This window comes from Taudactylus pleione, unplaced genomic scaffold (genome assembly GCF_031769625.1).
Source record: "Taudactylus pleione unplaced genomic scaffold, aTauple2 ptg000066l, whole genome shotgun sequence".
Lineage (NCBI taxonomy): Eukaryota > Metazoa > Chordata > Amphibia > Anura > Myobatrachidae > Taudactylus > Taudactylus pleione.
The window spans coordinates 1-16,357 of NW_028284468.1; the positions used below are offsets into that span (position 1 = coordinate 1).

Below are 16,357 nucleotides of genomic sequence, written 5' to 3' on the forward strand. Positions count from 1 at the left end.
TTGATTTCCTGCTGATTTTGCAGTGGTTGAATCACCCAAAACACAAGGCAAACTAAGGAATTACCTGTAGTGTACCATACAGCAAAACGTCTTGGTGTTTTCCTCTGTAAGTTAGTTCAGTGGTAACTGGGGAGATGTACTAAGCTCTGAAAAGTGATAAACTGGAGAGTGATAAACCACCAGCCACTCAGCTCCTTACTGTCATGTCACAGGCTGTGTTTGAAAAATGACAGTTGGGAGCTGATTGGCTGGTGGTTTCTCACTCTCCAGTTTATCACTTTTCAGAGCTTAGCACATATAGGGGTCTATTTTATAAGCAGTGTTAGGAGACAGAGTGAAAAGTGATAAGAAAGTGATAAGGTGCCAGCCAATCAGCTCCCAACTGTCGTCTCACAGCCTGTGTTTGAAAAATGACAGTTGGGAGCTGATTGGCTGGCACCTTATCACTTTTCACTCTATCTCCTAACACTGCTTAGTAAATAGACCCCCTGGTATTAAAAGAAATGATGGTTAAGCAGATTGTTAGTACAAGATTAGTAATTTGAAGATGCAGTGGACCTAAAAGATGATATTGAAAATATAATCTGGCATGGTGGTATTCCCTATATCCCCAGCTGTTGAATATTTAGTTACTTGGAAAGTACGGCAGGAACAGGTTTCTCCACCTTATAATTTTTCCGCTATGATCCTGTAGCCCCCATTGGTTTTGATCTGTATTTATATAGAGAGAAACTTCTCTCATCTGTTTTGATAATTTATATCGCCGTCTCTTGATGGTGGTGTTTGTGTGTTTTGCCTGCTGAAGTGGAGAAATGCAGGGTAGAGTTGTTCTGCCTTCTCCAATTATTCCCCGGCTCTACGATCGGCATCTAATGTGTCCATCACCGATTTCCCTGAACCAGCGCATGCGCAGTGGCATAAAAACGGATTCAGACGTCTTTCTGAAATGTGGAAGATGTAAGCCATCTCCTCGCTGGGACAGTCTTTGATCACATGGTTGGTCCAGATATATATTTTTATATAAATATAAACAAAACTCTCTGGCAGAAATAGGCAATATATTTCTACTCTGGTCCACTTTCTTATTTATAGACCCCCGAAGCAGTTGGCATTCCGGTTGAAGAATGTGTCACGTGACTCCTACATTCTAACACACCCACTCGGTCTGGATATCCCACTACATCAGTGTCTCCTGCCTGATCTTGTGATTGGCTTTTTTATTCAGGGGATTTCTATCCCATTTAATCCAACAAGTGGCCCAATTCTGTGATATATTAATTTCTTTTTGATCTTTTATGAATAAAAATTAAAAGGCAAATAGACCCCATTTATTAGACTACACCAAGTAACGTGTTGCTATATATTGAGCCATTATATGAAAACTTTGCCTATTTAAAACACAATATAGAGGACGTATATGAAGACTACCAACCTAATTCTGTGTGGCTTTTAGTATAATTTAGGAAATTTACCTGTACTTCAGTGATTTCATAAGTGCACCCTCTGCATGTATTCTAGTTTAAAGTTGAACAAGTGTTCCCCTGTTTTTCATGACGTCCGTGACCGCTATTTAGTATTTCTTCTGCCAAGTAGGCTGCACCGTGTGTGTGATTGCACACCTAATGGAAAGTATACTGGGGAACAGTTACTGTATTAGCAAACATTGTGTATTTCCGTTTTAAAATTCATCCCTCCCAGAGTTTTCACTGCCTATACTAATTAATTCTGCTAATGCTAATATATCGGTTCAGTTCTGGTCACCCTGATTTAATAAAATAGTAACATAATTGTAAAGTATCAAACGTTAGTGTGTGTATCTATAAGCGGTAGTATGCCTGTTTTTTTTCTTGCTTTCATTGGCATTCTCTTGTGCATATAGATTCCTGTTGTCATGCTGTTAGGCCTGCTAGCATTTACATGTGCTGGTATCTGTTCTTAGTTTTCTATCTCCAATAATTCTCTATATTACAAAACACGAGTATAATGTCTGGAAATAAGTTTTAAAACTTTTTTTTTTTTTTTTAATGTACAGGTAGCCCTACAAGCAAACACTCCAGTATATCCCAGGCTGGAACCCGCTCCCCACTGCCCAAGATACATGGTAGCAGTTTCATAACTCAAAATATAAAGGTAAATATTCATATATGTACAGTATCTCTCATCCATACCTAGAATATGTGTCCTGGGCTGATTTAATAAGGGGGATTGGTATAACCATACTGTTCTCTATTGGAGATCCTGTTACTGGAGCCTGGTTAGTGGAGGTTCAATTCTCCAGCTCTGGAAGTCCATGAAAGATGAGGGACTCTTGCCTTCCTCTGTCCTTTTAATTAGACTTTGCAATCAGTATATAAAATAATTGATCAGGAAACCACATGTGGCCACACTGGAAGCCTATCTGGTCATTCAGCGGTCATGCCAAGCAACTGGTTTTACAGCATATGTGTGTTCTCTGTACCAGGGCAGTCTGGTTCCTTTGATCAGCATATGTGTTGGATCTTTATGTCAGAGAAATTTGGTTCTTATATTAGCGTATGTTGGTTCTGTATACCAGGGTATACTAGGGCAATCTGTTCCTATATCGGTGTATGTGAGATCTGTACACCCGGATGATCTGATTGTTATAGCAGCATATGTGGGGTATGTATACCCCATTCACTATGATGCTGTTATCCGCTTTGATTACAATTAATAAAGGTTTAGAAAGCTGCATGCTATGTTACATTCAAAATTAATTGTCATCTCTGGGCGAGATACAGTCAAAATGCCGATGGCCGGGAAACCGTCTGACTAAATCCCAGCGTCTAAATACCGACGCGGGACTTGTGGCGTCTGTATTTAGTCAGACTGCTTCCTGGCCGTCTGCATTTCATGCCCAACCCCTCTGGGATGATAAGTGCTGTGTACTACACGCGTGCTAGAGCATTTACACTTACCATGGGTGTCAGGTCCGTTAATCCATAAGTCATGTGACATGTTTAGCAATTCTCTGATGAGTCTATACTGCAATAGGTAGAAAACCAATAGCAGAAAATATGACATCAGAATTTTCCAGTTCTGTCACAATTCCTCACTGACTTCCATACACCGGCCTTTTATAAGGCAAAAAAACATAGTTATAATGGACTCTTCTGTGCTTGTGTTTACTTCTATGCAATTGGTTCCAAATATACCCAAACACAATAACATCAAAGTATACACAGGTATGGGGGCTTATTTACACTGGGCTCCTTTACAGCCCTGACTATATATTTGAGTAAAAGTGTCTAAAGGCTTCATGTGGGCTACAGATGAATGTCAGAGGATCTAGGAGCGTTTTGGAGGGTGAGGTTAGAATAGAATTGTGGATACGTGTGATCTGTTTACACTGTCTCCTGTATCTGGAGTCGGCTTTTTTCAGCCTAAAAATGTGCCCTGATATGAATGATCTGCATGCACAGACAATGCTTAGTCCCAATACTTTTCCCACGTCCGTCTCCCCTCTGTCTCACAGTTTGGACTCTTGGCTTTTTGTCACCATTTCATATTGTTTGCTTTCCGCAATTGTAACTTAGATATGATTACTTATTGAATGTGCTACACGTATGTCCTGTGCTACATAATGCATTTATACAGCATTACAGATGTGTGCTCATACATCTAGCCTCAATACGCCATGTGGCATGCGACTCTGCTAGCGCCGGGCATCTTTTTACCCGAAAAAGCGCCTTAGTCGCAATATGATGCACCAGGAGACTGCAACACTTGTATATCTATGTGCGACTGAGTCTATATACGAAGTACAACGGAACTTGGCATAGAAAAAAGCCACGGCTGCTGTATCCTAGCAATTCTCCTTTATTCACTAGGGGACGCTGGAGTACATACAATGGGGTATAGATGGGTGGTGAGTGGAGCCTGGCACTTAAAATTTCTATAGAAGTGTAATTGGCTCCTCCCCCTCTATATCCCACCCAAACTCCATTTTAGATTAGTGCCCGAGGGAGCCGGGGCTTATTAGGGCTGTCTCCAGTCTTTTTACTTTCTTTTATTTGCTTTGAGCTTCTATCAAGGCTTCAACAGGCAGACTGCAAGCTGCAGTAATGTGCCTGCTCCGTGGAACCCACCAGAGGGCCCCGACACAGCTTACTGCGGTTAGTGTCCGGGTCCCTGGCCATATGTCATCGGAAGCTGTGTGCCCTTTCATATAGAGATTCAGTCTCCGTCACACAGATATACAAGTGTTGCATATCAAATTAATCAGCTCCTGGTGCATCCTAGTTGGATCACAAAAATAAAAAGATGCGAAAGACGCCGGGTGCTAGAAGAGTCGCACAGGATCTGGCGTGCAAAGAGGGACTGTTTGGCGCAAGTGCAGCAAGAATGCGGATCCATATGTAGGTGTGAAGAGAATGTATTTGAACAGGTGCCGGGAGCCCACATTGAGAGCACTACGGTTACTATAGCAACATAAATTTATTGTAGCTGGTTATTTTCAAGAAGTTTAGTTCTTACCTGACGGAAGTTGTTTAGCATTCCAGCCGTTACTATGAGGCTTAATTAGCACTGATCAGAGATAATTGTAATGATCTGAGGTAATTGTAATGTATGTGTTATTTTAAGCAGGAGGAGTCTCTGTTTGCAGCCATGCCTCCACTTTGTCCTATTGGAAGTCATTCCAAATCCCAGAGTCCAAAAGCTATGGCCGGAGGACTTGGCGCATTCACAAAGGTAGTGTGTGATATACTTAATCTTCACAGGCCATCTGTGATACATTCATTGAGGGAAAGAGTCTGTTGTTGTAATGGCTTAAACTGTGGGTCTATCATAGTGCAGAGAATGTTGGTGGAATATATACAGTGCATGGCAAAATGAATGCGGGCATCCTTCCTACTAAGGGCCCCATTTAAGAACGTACCTAAATGCCAGCGGCATATTCATTTAGTATTGCACTGTTGGAATATGCCATTCAGCAGTACTTACTTCACCAGTGAGGTCCGGCAATGATCCCCCACCTCATCCGCTTCCTCTGCTCTGCTGCTGGCAGCCTATCTATGTCAGCGCCAGCTTTCTATGTCATACACATGGAACCTTCACCCGGCAGGGACATGGCAGTGCCTGAAAGGCTTCGCTGAATCCGGAAAAGCTGCTGCCGGGTACCCATGGGGATTCGTATCAATCTACCTATCTAAAGATAGCGTATGCAACACAGTAATAGAAAGTGGTAATCTTAGATCACTGCTGTTCTGTTAAAGATTGAAAGGAGGATGTAACCCCTGTAGCTGCTGGGGTTATGTCTTGTTAATATTTCAGTTACATCAGTTATGTCTCTTTCCGTTATTTCAGTTACATCCATTGCTAACAGGTGCATAAAGCCAAGCATTAGCCACAGAATCTTCATACACTAGCAGTAGAATGGCTCATGCAGAAGGGCTCAGTGGCTCTCAGCGTGGCACTGTTATAGGATGCATGTTTGTAAAAAGTCACTTCTTCAAATATTTGCTTTGCCAGAGTTGCTGTGCCAGCTGTAAGGGCTTTTATTGTAAACTGGGAACATCTAGGACCAACCGCTCCGCCATGAGGTCCATCAATATAATTATTTGCTGAGTTGGGTCTGGAAGAAGTTGATAGTCCTGCACAAAGCCCAGACCTCAACCCTAGCAAACACCAACTACTTACCAGGCCTCATCACCCAACGTCAGTGCCCAGCCTCACTAATGCTTTTCTGACTGAATGGATGTGAATCTCAGCAGCCATGTTCCAAAATCTAATAGAAAGAAAGCCTTTTTAAGATGACTGGAGGCTGTCATAGCAGCAAGGGGGGACCAGCTCCATATTAATTCCTGTGCTCTTGGAATGAGATGTTCAACAAACATAAAGATGTAATGTTCGGGAATACTTTGGACCATGTAGCGTTTACATTGTCTGATGATACAGACGGGACCACAATTTCTTGTTTGAGACAGGTCAGAAATTGTGGTCCAGTCTGTAAATTGTTCTGCTTCATCTACAGATTCTCAAGTTCCCTGGTCTCTAGCTGTAGTAAGAGCCCTTTGAGTAGGTCTTAAGCGGACTAAAGCCTAAAGTATTTTTGTACTCTTGACCCCCAGAAGAGGGTGTGGTCAGTGTCAAAACAAACTATAGACCAGTCCCTGAACATGTTACTGTTCACTAGACTCGTTTCATGTAAGCGTCTTCGGCGGAGCGGCATGGCGCCTCAGTTTAGCAGTGTAGGGCAGCAACATGGTTGTCCATTTATACCTTTGTAAAGTTAATAAATTTGATACATCCGCTTTCAGGGATGATTTCTTTTGGATGCAGAGTTTTAAGTACTGCAGCACAGACAGCTTTTTGTACTTGCCATAAAATCTGTTTCTCAGATTCCATGAGGGACACTGGACGCCTGCCCAGCGCTGGTATTGCTATTGTTTTTCATGTTTTACTGTTTACATGTTTAGCATATTTTAGTAGGTTTCTTCTCCTTCTGTACTTTGCCTTTTCTTCCTGGGCTTTGTTAATAAGATTCAGAGTTGTATTCTAATGCTTCCGCAGCTGCAATATTCGTGGATGTGCAAAAATATTCTAATGCAGCAGCAACCGGGACTCCCACCTGATCCATTGCATCTGTCTGCAACTGCGTACACGTAGCATTGGACGCAGATCAAGCAAACATTGACTCCTTAGAGATTCTATGGTCACTCAGAATGGGCTCCTTCACTGAAATGCTACAGATGCGCCCAGGTTCATTGTGGCTGATCGCGCCACAAACGTGCGCTCTCAACGCGCTATGCGCCACTATACCCTATGGAGATGCGAATGCTCGTCTCCGATTGCGGGAGTCCATCTCGCGCCATGCATGGTGGGATTCGCTGCGCTACAGGCAAGGATGTAGCTGGGCATATTTGTAACTGCGTACGGGATCGCAGATGCAAGATGTGACACCCCCCTCCCGAAACAGTCAAGACACGCCTGTATTTTTATCAGACAGTCCCCGTTGCCACCCCCAAATGCTCCCTGCCTGTCGATCACACTGCGATTAAAGACTTGAAGCATGCGACTATAGTAATATACCTTGACGGATGCACAGTGGCTTCATTTGGCTTCAAAAATTGCTTCATTTGTGAAAGACATCGGCATAGCGTACAGCTCTAATGCTGCCCATCCACTAGGTGATTAAACCTAGCGATTGAGCGATAATGACTGGCGTTATCGCTCAATCGCTTGGTAATCGCCCGCAAATCGTGCAGTTTGTCTAATACGACCTGTGATGCGTGTGCACGCTGGTCGTATTGGACATCTATCATCAGGCAAACATGCTGGTCAACCTGACGATAACGTCAGGTTCAGCATGTTACCAGATGATTGATGAGCCTACAGTGAACGACTGCTCGTTCAGTGTAGGCACATCACAGACATAGAAACAACCGCGCCATTATAATGTCGTAATCATGCTGTCATTTCTATGTCGTGTAGTGGATGGGCAGCAGAGGACCCTGAAAGCTTGAGATTTATGGAGTATAGAAGGGGAGGAGCCAACGTTCAAACAAGTTAGGTTGAAGTACCAAGCTCCTTGGATCTACTCCTATAACCCAGTGTTCCTGTGTCCCCTATGGAATCAAAGGAAAGGACTTTATGGCGAGCTTGGAACAAATGGTTTATTTAATTCCCTGGGGTATATTTACTAAAGTGAGAGTTTTTAGAAGTGGAGATGTTGCCCATAGCAACCAATCAGATTTTACTTAACATTTAACTAACACCTTCTAGAAGATAATCACTAGAATCTGATTGGTTGCTATGGGCAACATCTTCACTTCTAAAGACTTTCACTTTAGTAAATATACCCTGTTTTATTAGCTATGGGGTTAATGGCATTGGCTTGTACATGTATATTGTATGTGTGTTTTTTTTTCTAATTACAGGTGATCATAAAACAAGAGCCTATTGAAGGTTCTCAGCAACTTCCAGAAACACCTTCAACATCACAGCCACCTCTCCAGCAAATTGTCACCATGAAAGGCAACCAAATGATTGCCGTGTCACCCCAGAAGAATGTAAACACCACAGAGGGTTCGAAGGTATTTCATTATAATTATTGTATCTCTTTGAACAAAAGCTAAAGAAATGTGCAGGTCTGTATGTAGGTCATTCATTCTTGATGCAGTCCATTATCTTTCTTTATGATTAATTTGGCTTATTTGTAGCAGTGTTTGCAGCCATTTTCTTGCTGATGTTCTGACATTCTCCTTTGTTGCAGGTTGTTGGAATTCCTGTCGGATCTGCAGTCCAGCCATCCATAAAGCCTTCTGTATCTATTAGTGGTGGCCAGATCCTTGTCACCAAATCCAGCTCTTCAGTTGCCAAAGCAGTGGGGGCGAAACAGATGGTTGCTCAAGGTGTGGCAAAAGCCGTTGTAAGCAGTGCAAGTGTGTTACCCCAGTCTTCACAGAACTTATCCAAAGCACAAGTTGCATCTGCTATAACCACAAAAACAGGATCCCAAGGTTCTGGTATGAACACAGCATTTTTTATTCCATTAATTTTGACATATAGAAAAGGGCATATCAATACTAAGGCCAGTCTATAGACCATTCCTCTTGGGGTCACTTACAGTCAGGTGCATAAATATTGGGACATTGACAGAATTTTCATATTTTGGCCTCTATTCACCACCACAATGGCTTTGAAATGAAACAAACAAGATGTGCTTTAACTGCAGACTTTCAGATTTAATTTGAGGGTAAGTACATCCAAATCAGGTGAACGGTGTAGGAATTACAATGGTTTCTATATGTGCCTCCCACTTTTTAAGGGGCCAAAAGTAATGGGACTATCAACTCAAAAGCAATTTCATGGACAGGTGTGGGCTATTCCCTCATTATTTCATTATCAATTAAGCAGGTAAAAGGTCTGGAGTTGATTCTAGGTGTGACATTTGCATTTGGAATCAGTTGCTGTCGACTCTCTATATGAGATCCAAAGAGCTCTCACTATCAGTGAAGCAAGCCATCATTAGGCTGAAAAATCAAAAAAACCCATCAGAGAGATAGCAAAAACATTAGGTGTGGGCAAATCAACTGTTTGGAACATTTAAAAAGAAAGAACGCACCGGAGAACTCAGCAATACCAAAAGACCCGGAAGACCATGGAAAACAACTGTGGTGGATGACATAAGAATTATTTCCCTGGTGAAGAAAAACCCCTTCACAACAGTTGGCCAAATCAAGAACACTCTCCAGGAGGTAGATGTGTATGTGTCAAAGTCAATAATCAAGAGAAGACTTCACAAGAGTGAATATAGAGGGTTCACCACAAGATGTGAGCCACAAAAACAGGAAGACCAGATTAGAGTTTGCCAAACAACATCTAAAAAAGCCATTACAGTTCTGGAACAACATCCTATGGACAGATGAGACAAAGATCAACTTGTACCAGAGTGATGGGAAGAGAAGAGTATGGAGAAGGAAAGGAACTGCTCATGATCCAAACCATACCACCTCATCAGTGAAGCATGGTGGTGGTAGTGTCATGGCGTATGCATGTATGGCTGCCAATGGAACTGGGTCCCTTGTATTTATTGATGATGTGACTGCTGACAATAGCAGCAGAATTAATTCTGAAGTGTTTCGGGCAATATCATATGCTCATATTCAGTCAAATGCTTCAGAACTCATTGGACGGCGCTTCACAGTGCAGATGGACAATGACCCGAAGCATACTGCAAAAGCAACCAAAGAGTTTTTTAAGGCTAAAAAGTGGAATGTTATGCAATGGCCAAGTCAATCCCCTGACCTGAATCCGATTGAGCATGCATTTCACTTGATGAAAACAAAACTGACGGGAAAATGCCCCAAGAACAAGCAGGAACTGAAGACATTTGCAGTAGAGGCCTGGCAGAGCATCACCAGGGATGAAACCCAGCGTCTGGTGATCTATGCATTCCAGACTTCAGGCTGTAATTGCCTGCAAAGGATTTGCAACAAAGTATTAAAAAGTGAAAGTTAGATTTAGGATTGTTTAGTTTGTCCCATTACTTTTGGCCCCTTAAAAAGTGGGATGCACATATAGAAACCATTGTAATTCCTACACCGTTCACCTGATTTGGATGTAATTACCCTCAAATTAAATCTGAAAGTCTGCAGTTAAAGCACATCGTGTTTGTTTCATTTCAAAGCCACTGTGGTGGTAAATAGAGGCCAAAATATGAAAATTCTGTCAATGTCCCAATATTTATGCACCTGACTGTATATAGAAGCTGGGGAACTGGTGCTTCTGTGCAGAGATTATTATTATTATTATTTTCTTACAGTTATGGCAACGCTTCAGCTGCCATCAACTAATCTAGGTAACCTGGCAAATCTACCTCCTGGCACCAAACTATACCTCACTACCAACAGCAAGAGTACATCCGGCAAAGGAAAACTGCTGCTTATACCCCAGGGAGCAATACTAAGGGCTGCAAATACGGCAAGTAAGTAAAATGTTCCATCCCTACTATTTTTATTATTATTTATTACCAGTTATTTATATAGCGCACACATATTCCGCAGCGCTTTACTGAGAGTATTTGGCCATTCACATCAGGTCCCTGCCCCAGTAGAGCTTATAATCTATATTCCCTATTACATACACACTAGGGTTAATTTTTGTTGGGAGCCAATTAAATTCCCAGTATATTATTGTGGTGGTGGGAAAAACCAAAGCACCCGGAGGCACAGGGAGAATGTACAAACTCCATGCAGTTATGCCTTTACGATATCAAACCCGCCCTCCAGGTGTACCAATAATCTTTGTTTCTTTGTAAATGATCAATATGTGTGTGTATATATGGACTAAGGAATTGCCCAGAATGCTGGCCATTTGAGATCATCTTCACTTTTGGTTTGTTAAAGAGAACCAGTACTTTTACGATGTTACATCCAGATCACCTTGTTCTACTCGAAAAATTATAGCACTGTTCATAATGGTACAGATTTACTCCCCTAATCCCAATGCGGTATTCCTACTTTCTCCTTCATCCACTAGGGGACACTGGAGCTCAAGACAGTGGGGTATAGACGGTGGTAGAGTAGAGCCTGGCACTTTAAATAATTAAGAAGTGTGACTGGCTCCTCCCCCTCTATGTCCCATCAGCCCCAGTTTAGAAATTGTGCCCGAGAGAGTCGGTAGCACTGTGGGCTGTCTCCAGCCCTTTAGTATTTTGTTTATTTTAAATTTATATTTACACGTGAGGACAGGCAGACTGCTTACTGTGGCAGTCTGCCTGCTACATGGGAGCCGCCGGGAGGGCACCACACGGCTACTGCAGCCTGTGTCCGGTGACCCTGAGGGGGGACCTTAAACAGAGTCATCGGACTCCATGAGGACCCGCCACAACTGAAACCGGTTCGTGTCCGGGTTTCCTCATTTGCCCCCCAGCCCAGCAACCCGGCCGCAGCAGTTCGTAAGTATATCCCACCACTCCTGACTAGCTGGAGTGGTGGGCCAAAACGCTGGGCTCAGGGACAGCGCGTGCTGCGCGGCTGTTATACAGCCTCCTTCCCCCTGCCAGTAAACTTGGCAGTGTCGGAGCTGCTGATGAGACCCGCCGCTGCAGTCAGCGTCCGGGTCTTGGGCTTATCCCTAGCCACTGTTCCCCCTTCTATTTCATGAGGGGATGGATACCGCGTGGGCCCCTCTACAGTGCGGTGTTATACAGAGGGCAGCGTTGGTGATAGCGCGATGCTGCCGTGGCTGTCACTGAGAACCCCTGCTCCTCCCTCCTCTATGCAGCGAGGGAGAATGCCACGTCCCGCTACTACCATAAGCCCCGCTATTTTATAAGTACATAACGGGGCTGGGGCGGGGCACAAGAAGCCGCTCAGCGCGGCTGCTCGTTGCCGCGCTGGTGCTTGTATGAGCGAAGCACCAGCGCCGGCTTATGCTTAGAGCCGCATGAGAGCGCGGCTGTTATTCACAGCGCTGTCGGCTGTGGGTTGCTGCGTCGGTGCTTGTATGAAGGAAGCATCGGCGTTAGCTCTTACAATCCCACTCCCCCCTCAGGCGTCCTCCCTGGCAGTTTCCCCGTCCTAATTAATGAGGGATGGAAATGCATGTTTAGCTTGAGGATATCTCCCCACCCCGCCCTACTGCACAGCAGTGGCGCGTTGGGGGTCATGTCAGGCAGCACCTACATCGCGCTAGGAGAGTCCCAGTCCCCTTTAAGCATGTGTGGGGGTGATTTTCACAGTGTGCCTCCCAGAGGTTTAACGCCACTAATGTGGCGATGGGGGCGGAGCTTAACGGCGGGCCCGGGCAATTTTCCCTCGGTGGCCTCCTGCTGTCTTTGCAGTAAGCTTGGGGGCTCTTTCCAGCATAACCCCTCACGGAATCGGGCGGAGTTCCTCACCATAGCGCCCAGTCCGCAGGCGTGCGGGTGCGCGCTCAGGCAGATTAGCCGGAATTTCCCAGCTGTGTAGTCGGGAAGGATGTTGGCTGTAGCGGATCCTCCTTAGTCCCCAGCGGACCTGTTGCGCTCTGTTTGTGAGCGCTGAGCTTTCGTTAGGCGGGGCAAGTTAGCATTATGTGTGTCTGGTGTTCTGTCTCCTACATTAAGTAAGACAGTACACAGCTTAGCGCAAGGTTGACAGATAATGCACACCCACTATTGGAGTCAGCGGGCAGTGTAGGGCTCGCTGACTTCCCTCTAGCTGATGACTACTTCCGAAATGGAATGAGAGAGATCCCTTCCATTTCTGTATGATGACGTCATCAGCCAGTGTCCAACGTCATTCCATACCATTGAATGGGCAATATAATCTTGTGGCGAGTCACCGTACCTGAAGCGTGGCGTGCGGAGCGAGCCCGCAAGGGGCCGTCTTTATTTCCTGGAAAGTGTGGGCAGAAACCTCCACTTCCGCCCTCACTCACGTCACTTCCAGGTACGGCAACGGAAGGGGTTTTATACTCTTCCATAACGTAATGCCTCCAGCGTTGAAAGGAGGTTAGCTGGGTTAGGGTTACATCTCTTCCATAGCATAATAGTGACCTGCTGTACAGAGCTGGTCGCTCTGGCCTGCACTGGTTTTGTTTTTAGTGCAGTTGTGCCAATAATCCATATCTCAAAATAAATATCCAGATACGGAGTTAACTTCCAATAATTTCAATTTACCTTGGGAGTAAATTGCATTGGGAGTACGCATATCTATGTGTAGGTAATTATATCTTATGTGCTCGCTTCGGCAGCACATACAATAATTGTGACGGTACTCCCGGATCTACCCTATTCGGGAATGAGAGCTCCCCAAATGTGCTGGCCATCCCTGTTGTCCAGAATTAAATGCTGGGACACCCACATCTCTAGCGTTGTGCTAACTGACTTCTCCTATAACCAGAGTGGGTTGGGGTCTGGCGCTGCAGCGCTACCCACTGCACAGTTTTCTAGTTTAATATGAGGGCTCTGTCAGTAAACAGGTAGCCTACGGACTCACCATGAACAAGCCCATTTTCTTATCTCGGAAGAACAGAGTGTTGTGCAGTGCGCCCCACTTGCACATTTATTTCACTGAAGCACAGCTCCCTAAGCTGATATTTTCTGAAGGGGCTGGGGGTGTGTTTTCCCAAGGAGAGTACTCGCAACAGTCCGCCATTTTCTACTACTAAGCTATATACATAGCTCACTTTAAGGGATAGTACAAATTAGTGTGTGGATTAGGTTACACACTTCTGCATTACAAATGCATGTGTGTATGTCGGGGTCAGACCTTGTTAATCCTCGGAGGGGAAGCCACCCGGTATTCCAGGAGCTGTAGGCTATGCATAAGATTATATATATATATATATATAGTGTGCAAGCTTCGGCAGCATGTAAACTAATTTGTAAGCTGGGTTTTATGTCCAGAGTACAATAGATTAGGTGGCTCTATGGAATAGCCATATTCTGCAGCTTACATTGTGACAGACACAATTCCCCAACACCACTACAAGTACCACATACATGTGGTGGTCTTGTATGTCCACACATGTATATAAACTTATACATAGGTGCTCCCGGGGCACTCATGTCTAGGTCCAGCTCAGGCTGTTCATGACTCTTAGGTCTGGGCTATCGCCTAGCATCCTTGGACGCTAGTGTAGTTCTGTCCCCATCCGTTAATACTTGGCATATAAGCCGCTGTATCTAGCGCTCTGCAATATTGCAGCGCCTGTCTGCAAGGGGCCTATTATTATTTAAAACTGCAGTAAATATCTCTAGTGGCGCACTTGGTCTGCGCCTGGTACTTATAAGACATACTGACTCTTCTCAGAGATTGACTTCTTATGCAACTATGTATATGTCTGTATGTAAGGCTGTGTATCCCACTCTTCATATGCAAATTTGTAATATTTGGGAAAACCTGCTTACAGCCCTAATTGGGGTTATGAATAAAGGTATATCCCTTCCTTCTTTAATTGGGATAACGAACATTCTATATTTGTGTATCTTCTCAGTGTATATACAGTATATTCAGGTACTCCATAATATTGACTTGTCGCAGTCTAAATATCCACCAAGAGGTTCCTACTCAGCAATATAAGTATTGTATTTTATATTGGTATGTGACCACTTTCAATGTCAAGGGTCACTTGTGGGGATCCATGGAAATTCTATGTATACATGCAGAGGGTCTTAGTTAATATCTTACGCTATCTGGTGATTCTGCCTCTTTGGCTATATGCACTTCCCCATTATAAGTGTTAATGTAATGATACTTACACTAGCAGGGTGTTTGGGGTATATGTGCATTCTCTATATGAATACACATCTCTACTGGAACACTCTCAGATAAAGTCATTGAAGGTAGTCCTGTTGTATGACCTACATGTCTCCACTAACAATTCTGCTAGTTTCTACAGTATTTTCTACGACAATATCTCCAGACTGAAGTCCAAGCTATAGAGCATTGGGTCTTTGACCACCGATGTTACTCTTTATACCGGATGGGTTGTTGTGACATTCTACGTAGCATCCAGAGGGCTTCTGGTCACTCACAGGTGAGCAGGCTCACCCCCTAATCCTCCGGAAGAGGCTCCTGATACTGCAACCTGACATTACACATCAGTTATCCTCCCTTCTGCACCCTAGCTGCTGTCCTGGCAGACATTCGCCCCCTTATGGTACCTGTTCACGTTAGTTGGCTCTACACCTTAGAGCCTTCCTGGTGTGTGGGTCCATCCAGCATAGAGATTAGTGATATGCTATTTTCTGGGTTGCGGTGCATTTTCAGGCTAGTGCACAGGTTTACATTACGTACGTCAGTCACAGGTCCTGTTCCTATAACAGAAATATTATACACAAGAGGCCTTGTTTGTTTTTTTCTGTTCAGTATCTGTTGATACTTTTATTACACTGACGGGTACTTTCATGTTGACCTAGGGCTCTAGCCTCACTATATAGGATGCTTCCCTATTTGGTGTCTCGCTTTCCCGGGGTGGCTGTTGCATCCATGATTTTCAGCAGCTAAGGTATCCCAGTTGTTTTCATACTATTACGGGCCAGAAGCTGCTACTGTCTACACGCTTCCATTACGTTGGAAGTCGTCCATTTGTGGTTTTCTCTTCCGCTGTTGGCGTAGGTTGATTGTTTTGTTTTTTGTTTTTTTTTTCCAGGTGAAGGGGAAGCTGGTCTTCGCCTGAATACATGGAAGGGTTCCAGTTGCGGTTTTATCCCTCTGTTCCAGACTGGGTTGTCCTGTTGTCTGACCCTCTGTAAAGAATTGTTGTCTCAATCTTCTCTATGCCATCCCTGCCACTTGGCAGTAGAATCTCCACTGGTTGGTGACTTCTATGTTTTAGCCCTTCCGCTGGTTGAGTTAGACCTCAGGACTGGTCCTGGACGACAGTTCGATATATGCCTCTGGCCTTCAGATATACTCTTTGTTAAAGAAGTTTGTGGACGGGATCTGCATCAGTTATCTGTATAATTCTACATATGTCGATATAATTTATGTTCAGCAGTGCTGGTATTCTACAGTCTGCGACTGTTGCACCTTCCTGTTTTAAACTCTACTACAGTTTTGTGGAGTTTTATTCTTGGATTACCGCCCCTTTTTCCTATGGACTCATGTTGGGACTCACTGCTCCCAAGGGTCTGGGTCGGTTTGTTTTCAGCTGTGATTACGGTGTTCTGACGATTCTAATCTTTGTTGTCCACTAGATACAGCTTTTGCCTTTCAATTGGGCCTAAGGTTCTTGGCGGTCCCTGTTACGGTTGGCCGCGGGTTACGGCAAGTTCTCAGCACTTCCCACCCAGGAGGTTGGCTTTGGGACGTCCCCACTGTCTTGAGCTCCAGTGTCCCCTAGTGGATGAAGGAGAAAACAGGATTTTGGTACTTACCGATAAATCCCTTTCTCCGATTCCACA

At 44.2% G+C, this 16,357-nt stretch overlaps 1 protein-coding gene across 1 annotated transcript in view; it reads left to right on the forward strand.

Moving 5' to 3' along the window:
• Positions 1 to 2,032: 2,032 nt before the first annotated feature.
• The window catches only part of LOC148534359 (YEATS domain-containing protein 2-like), a gene marked incomplete at its 5' end in the record, with an annotated part of 42,550 nt that continues 28,225 nt past the window's right edge, over positions 2,033 to 16,357 (forward strand). The window contains 5 exons of the mRNA XM_088466791.1: positions 2,033 to 2,130; positions 4,603 to 4,710; positions 7,899 to 8,054; positions 8,234 to 8,486; positions 10,286 to 10,447. Of these exons, the coding sequence (XP_088322917.1) occupies positions 2,033 to 2,130; positions 4,603 to 4,710; positions 7,899 to 8,054; positions 8,234 to 8,486; positions 10,286 to 10,447 (777 nt within the window). The remainder of the gene's footprint in view (positions 2,131 to 4,602; positions 4,711 to 7,898; positions 8,055 to 8,233; positions 8,487 to 10,285; positions 10,448 to 16,357) is intronic.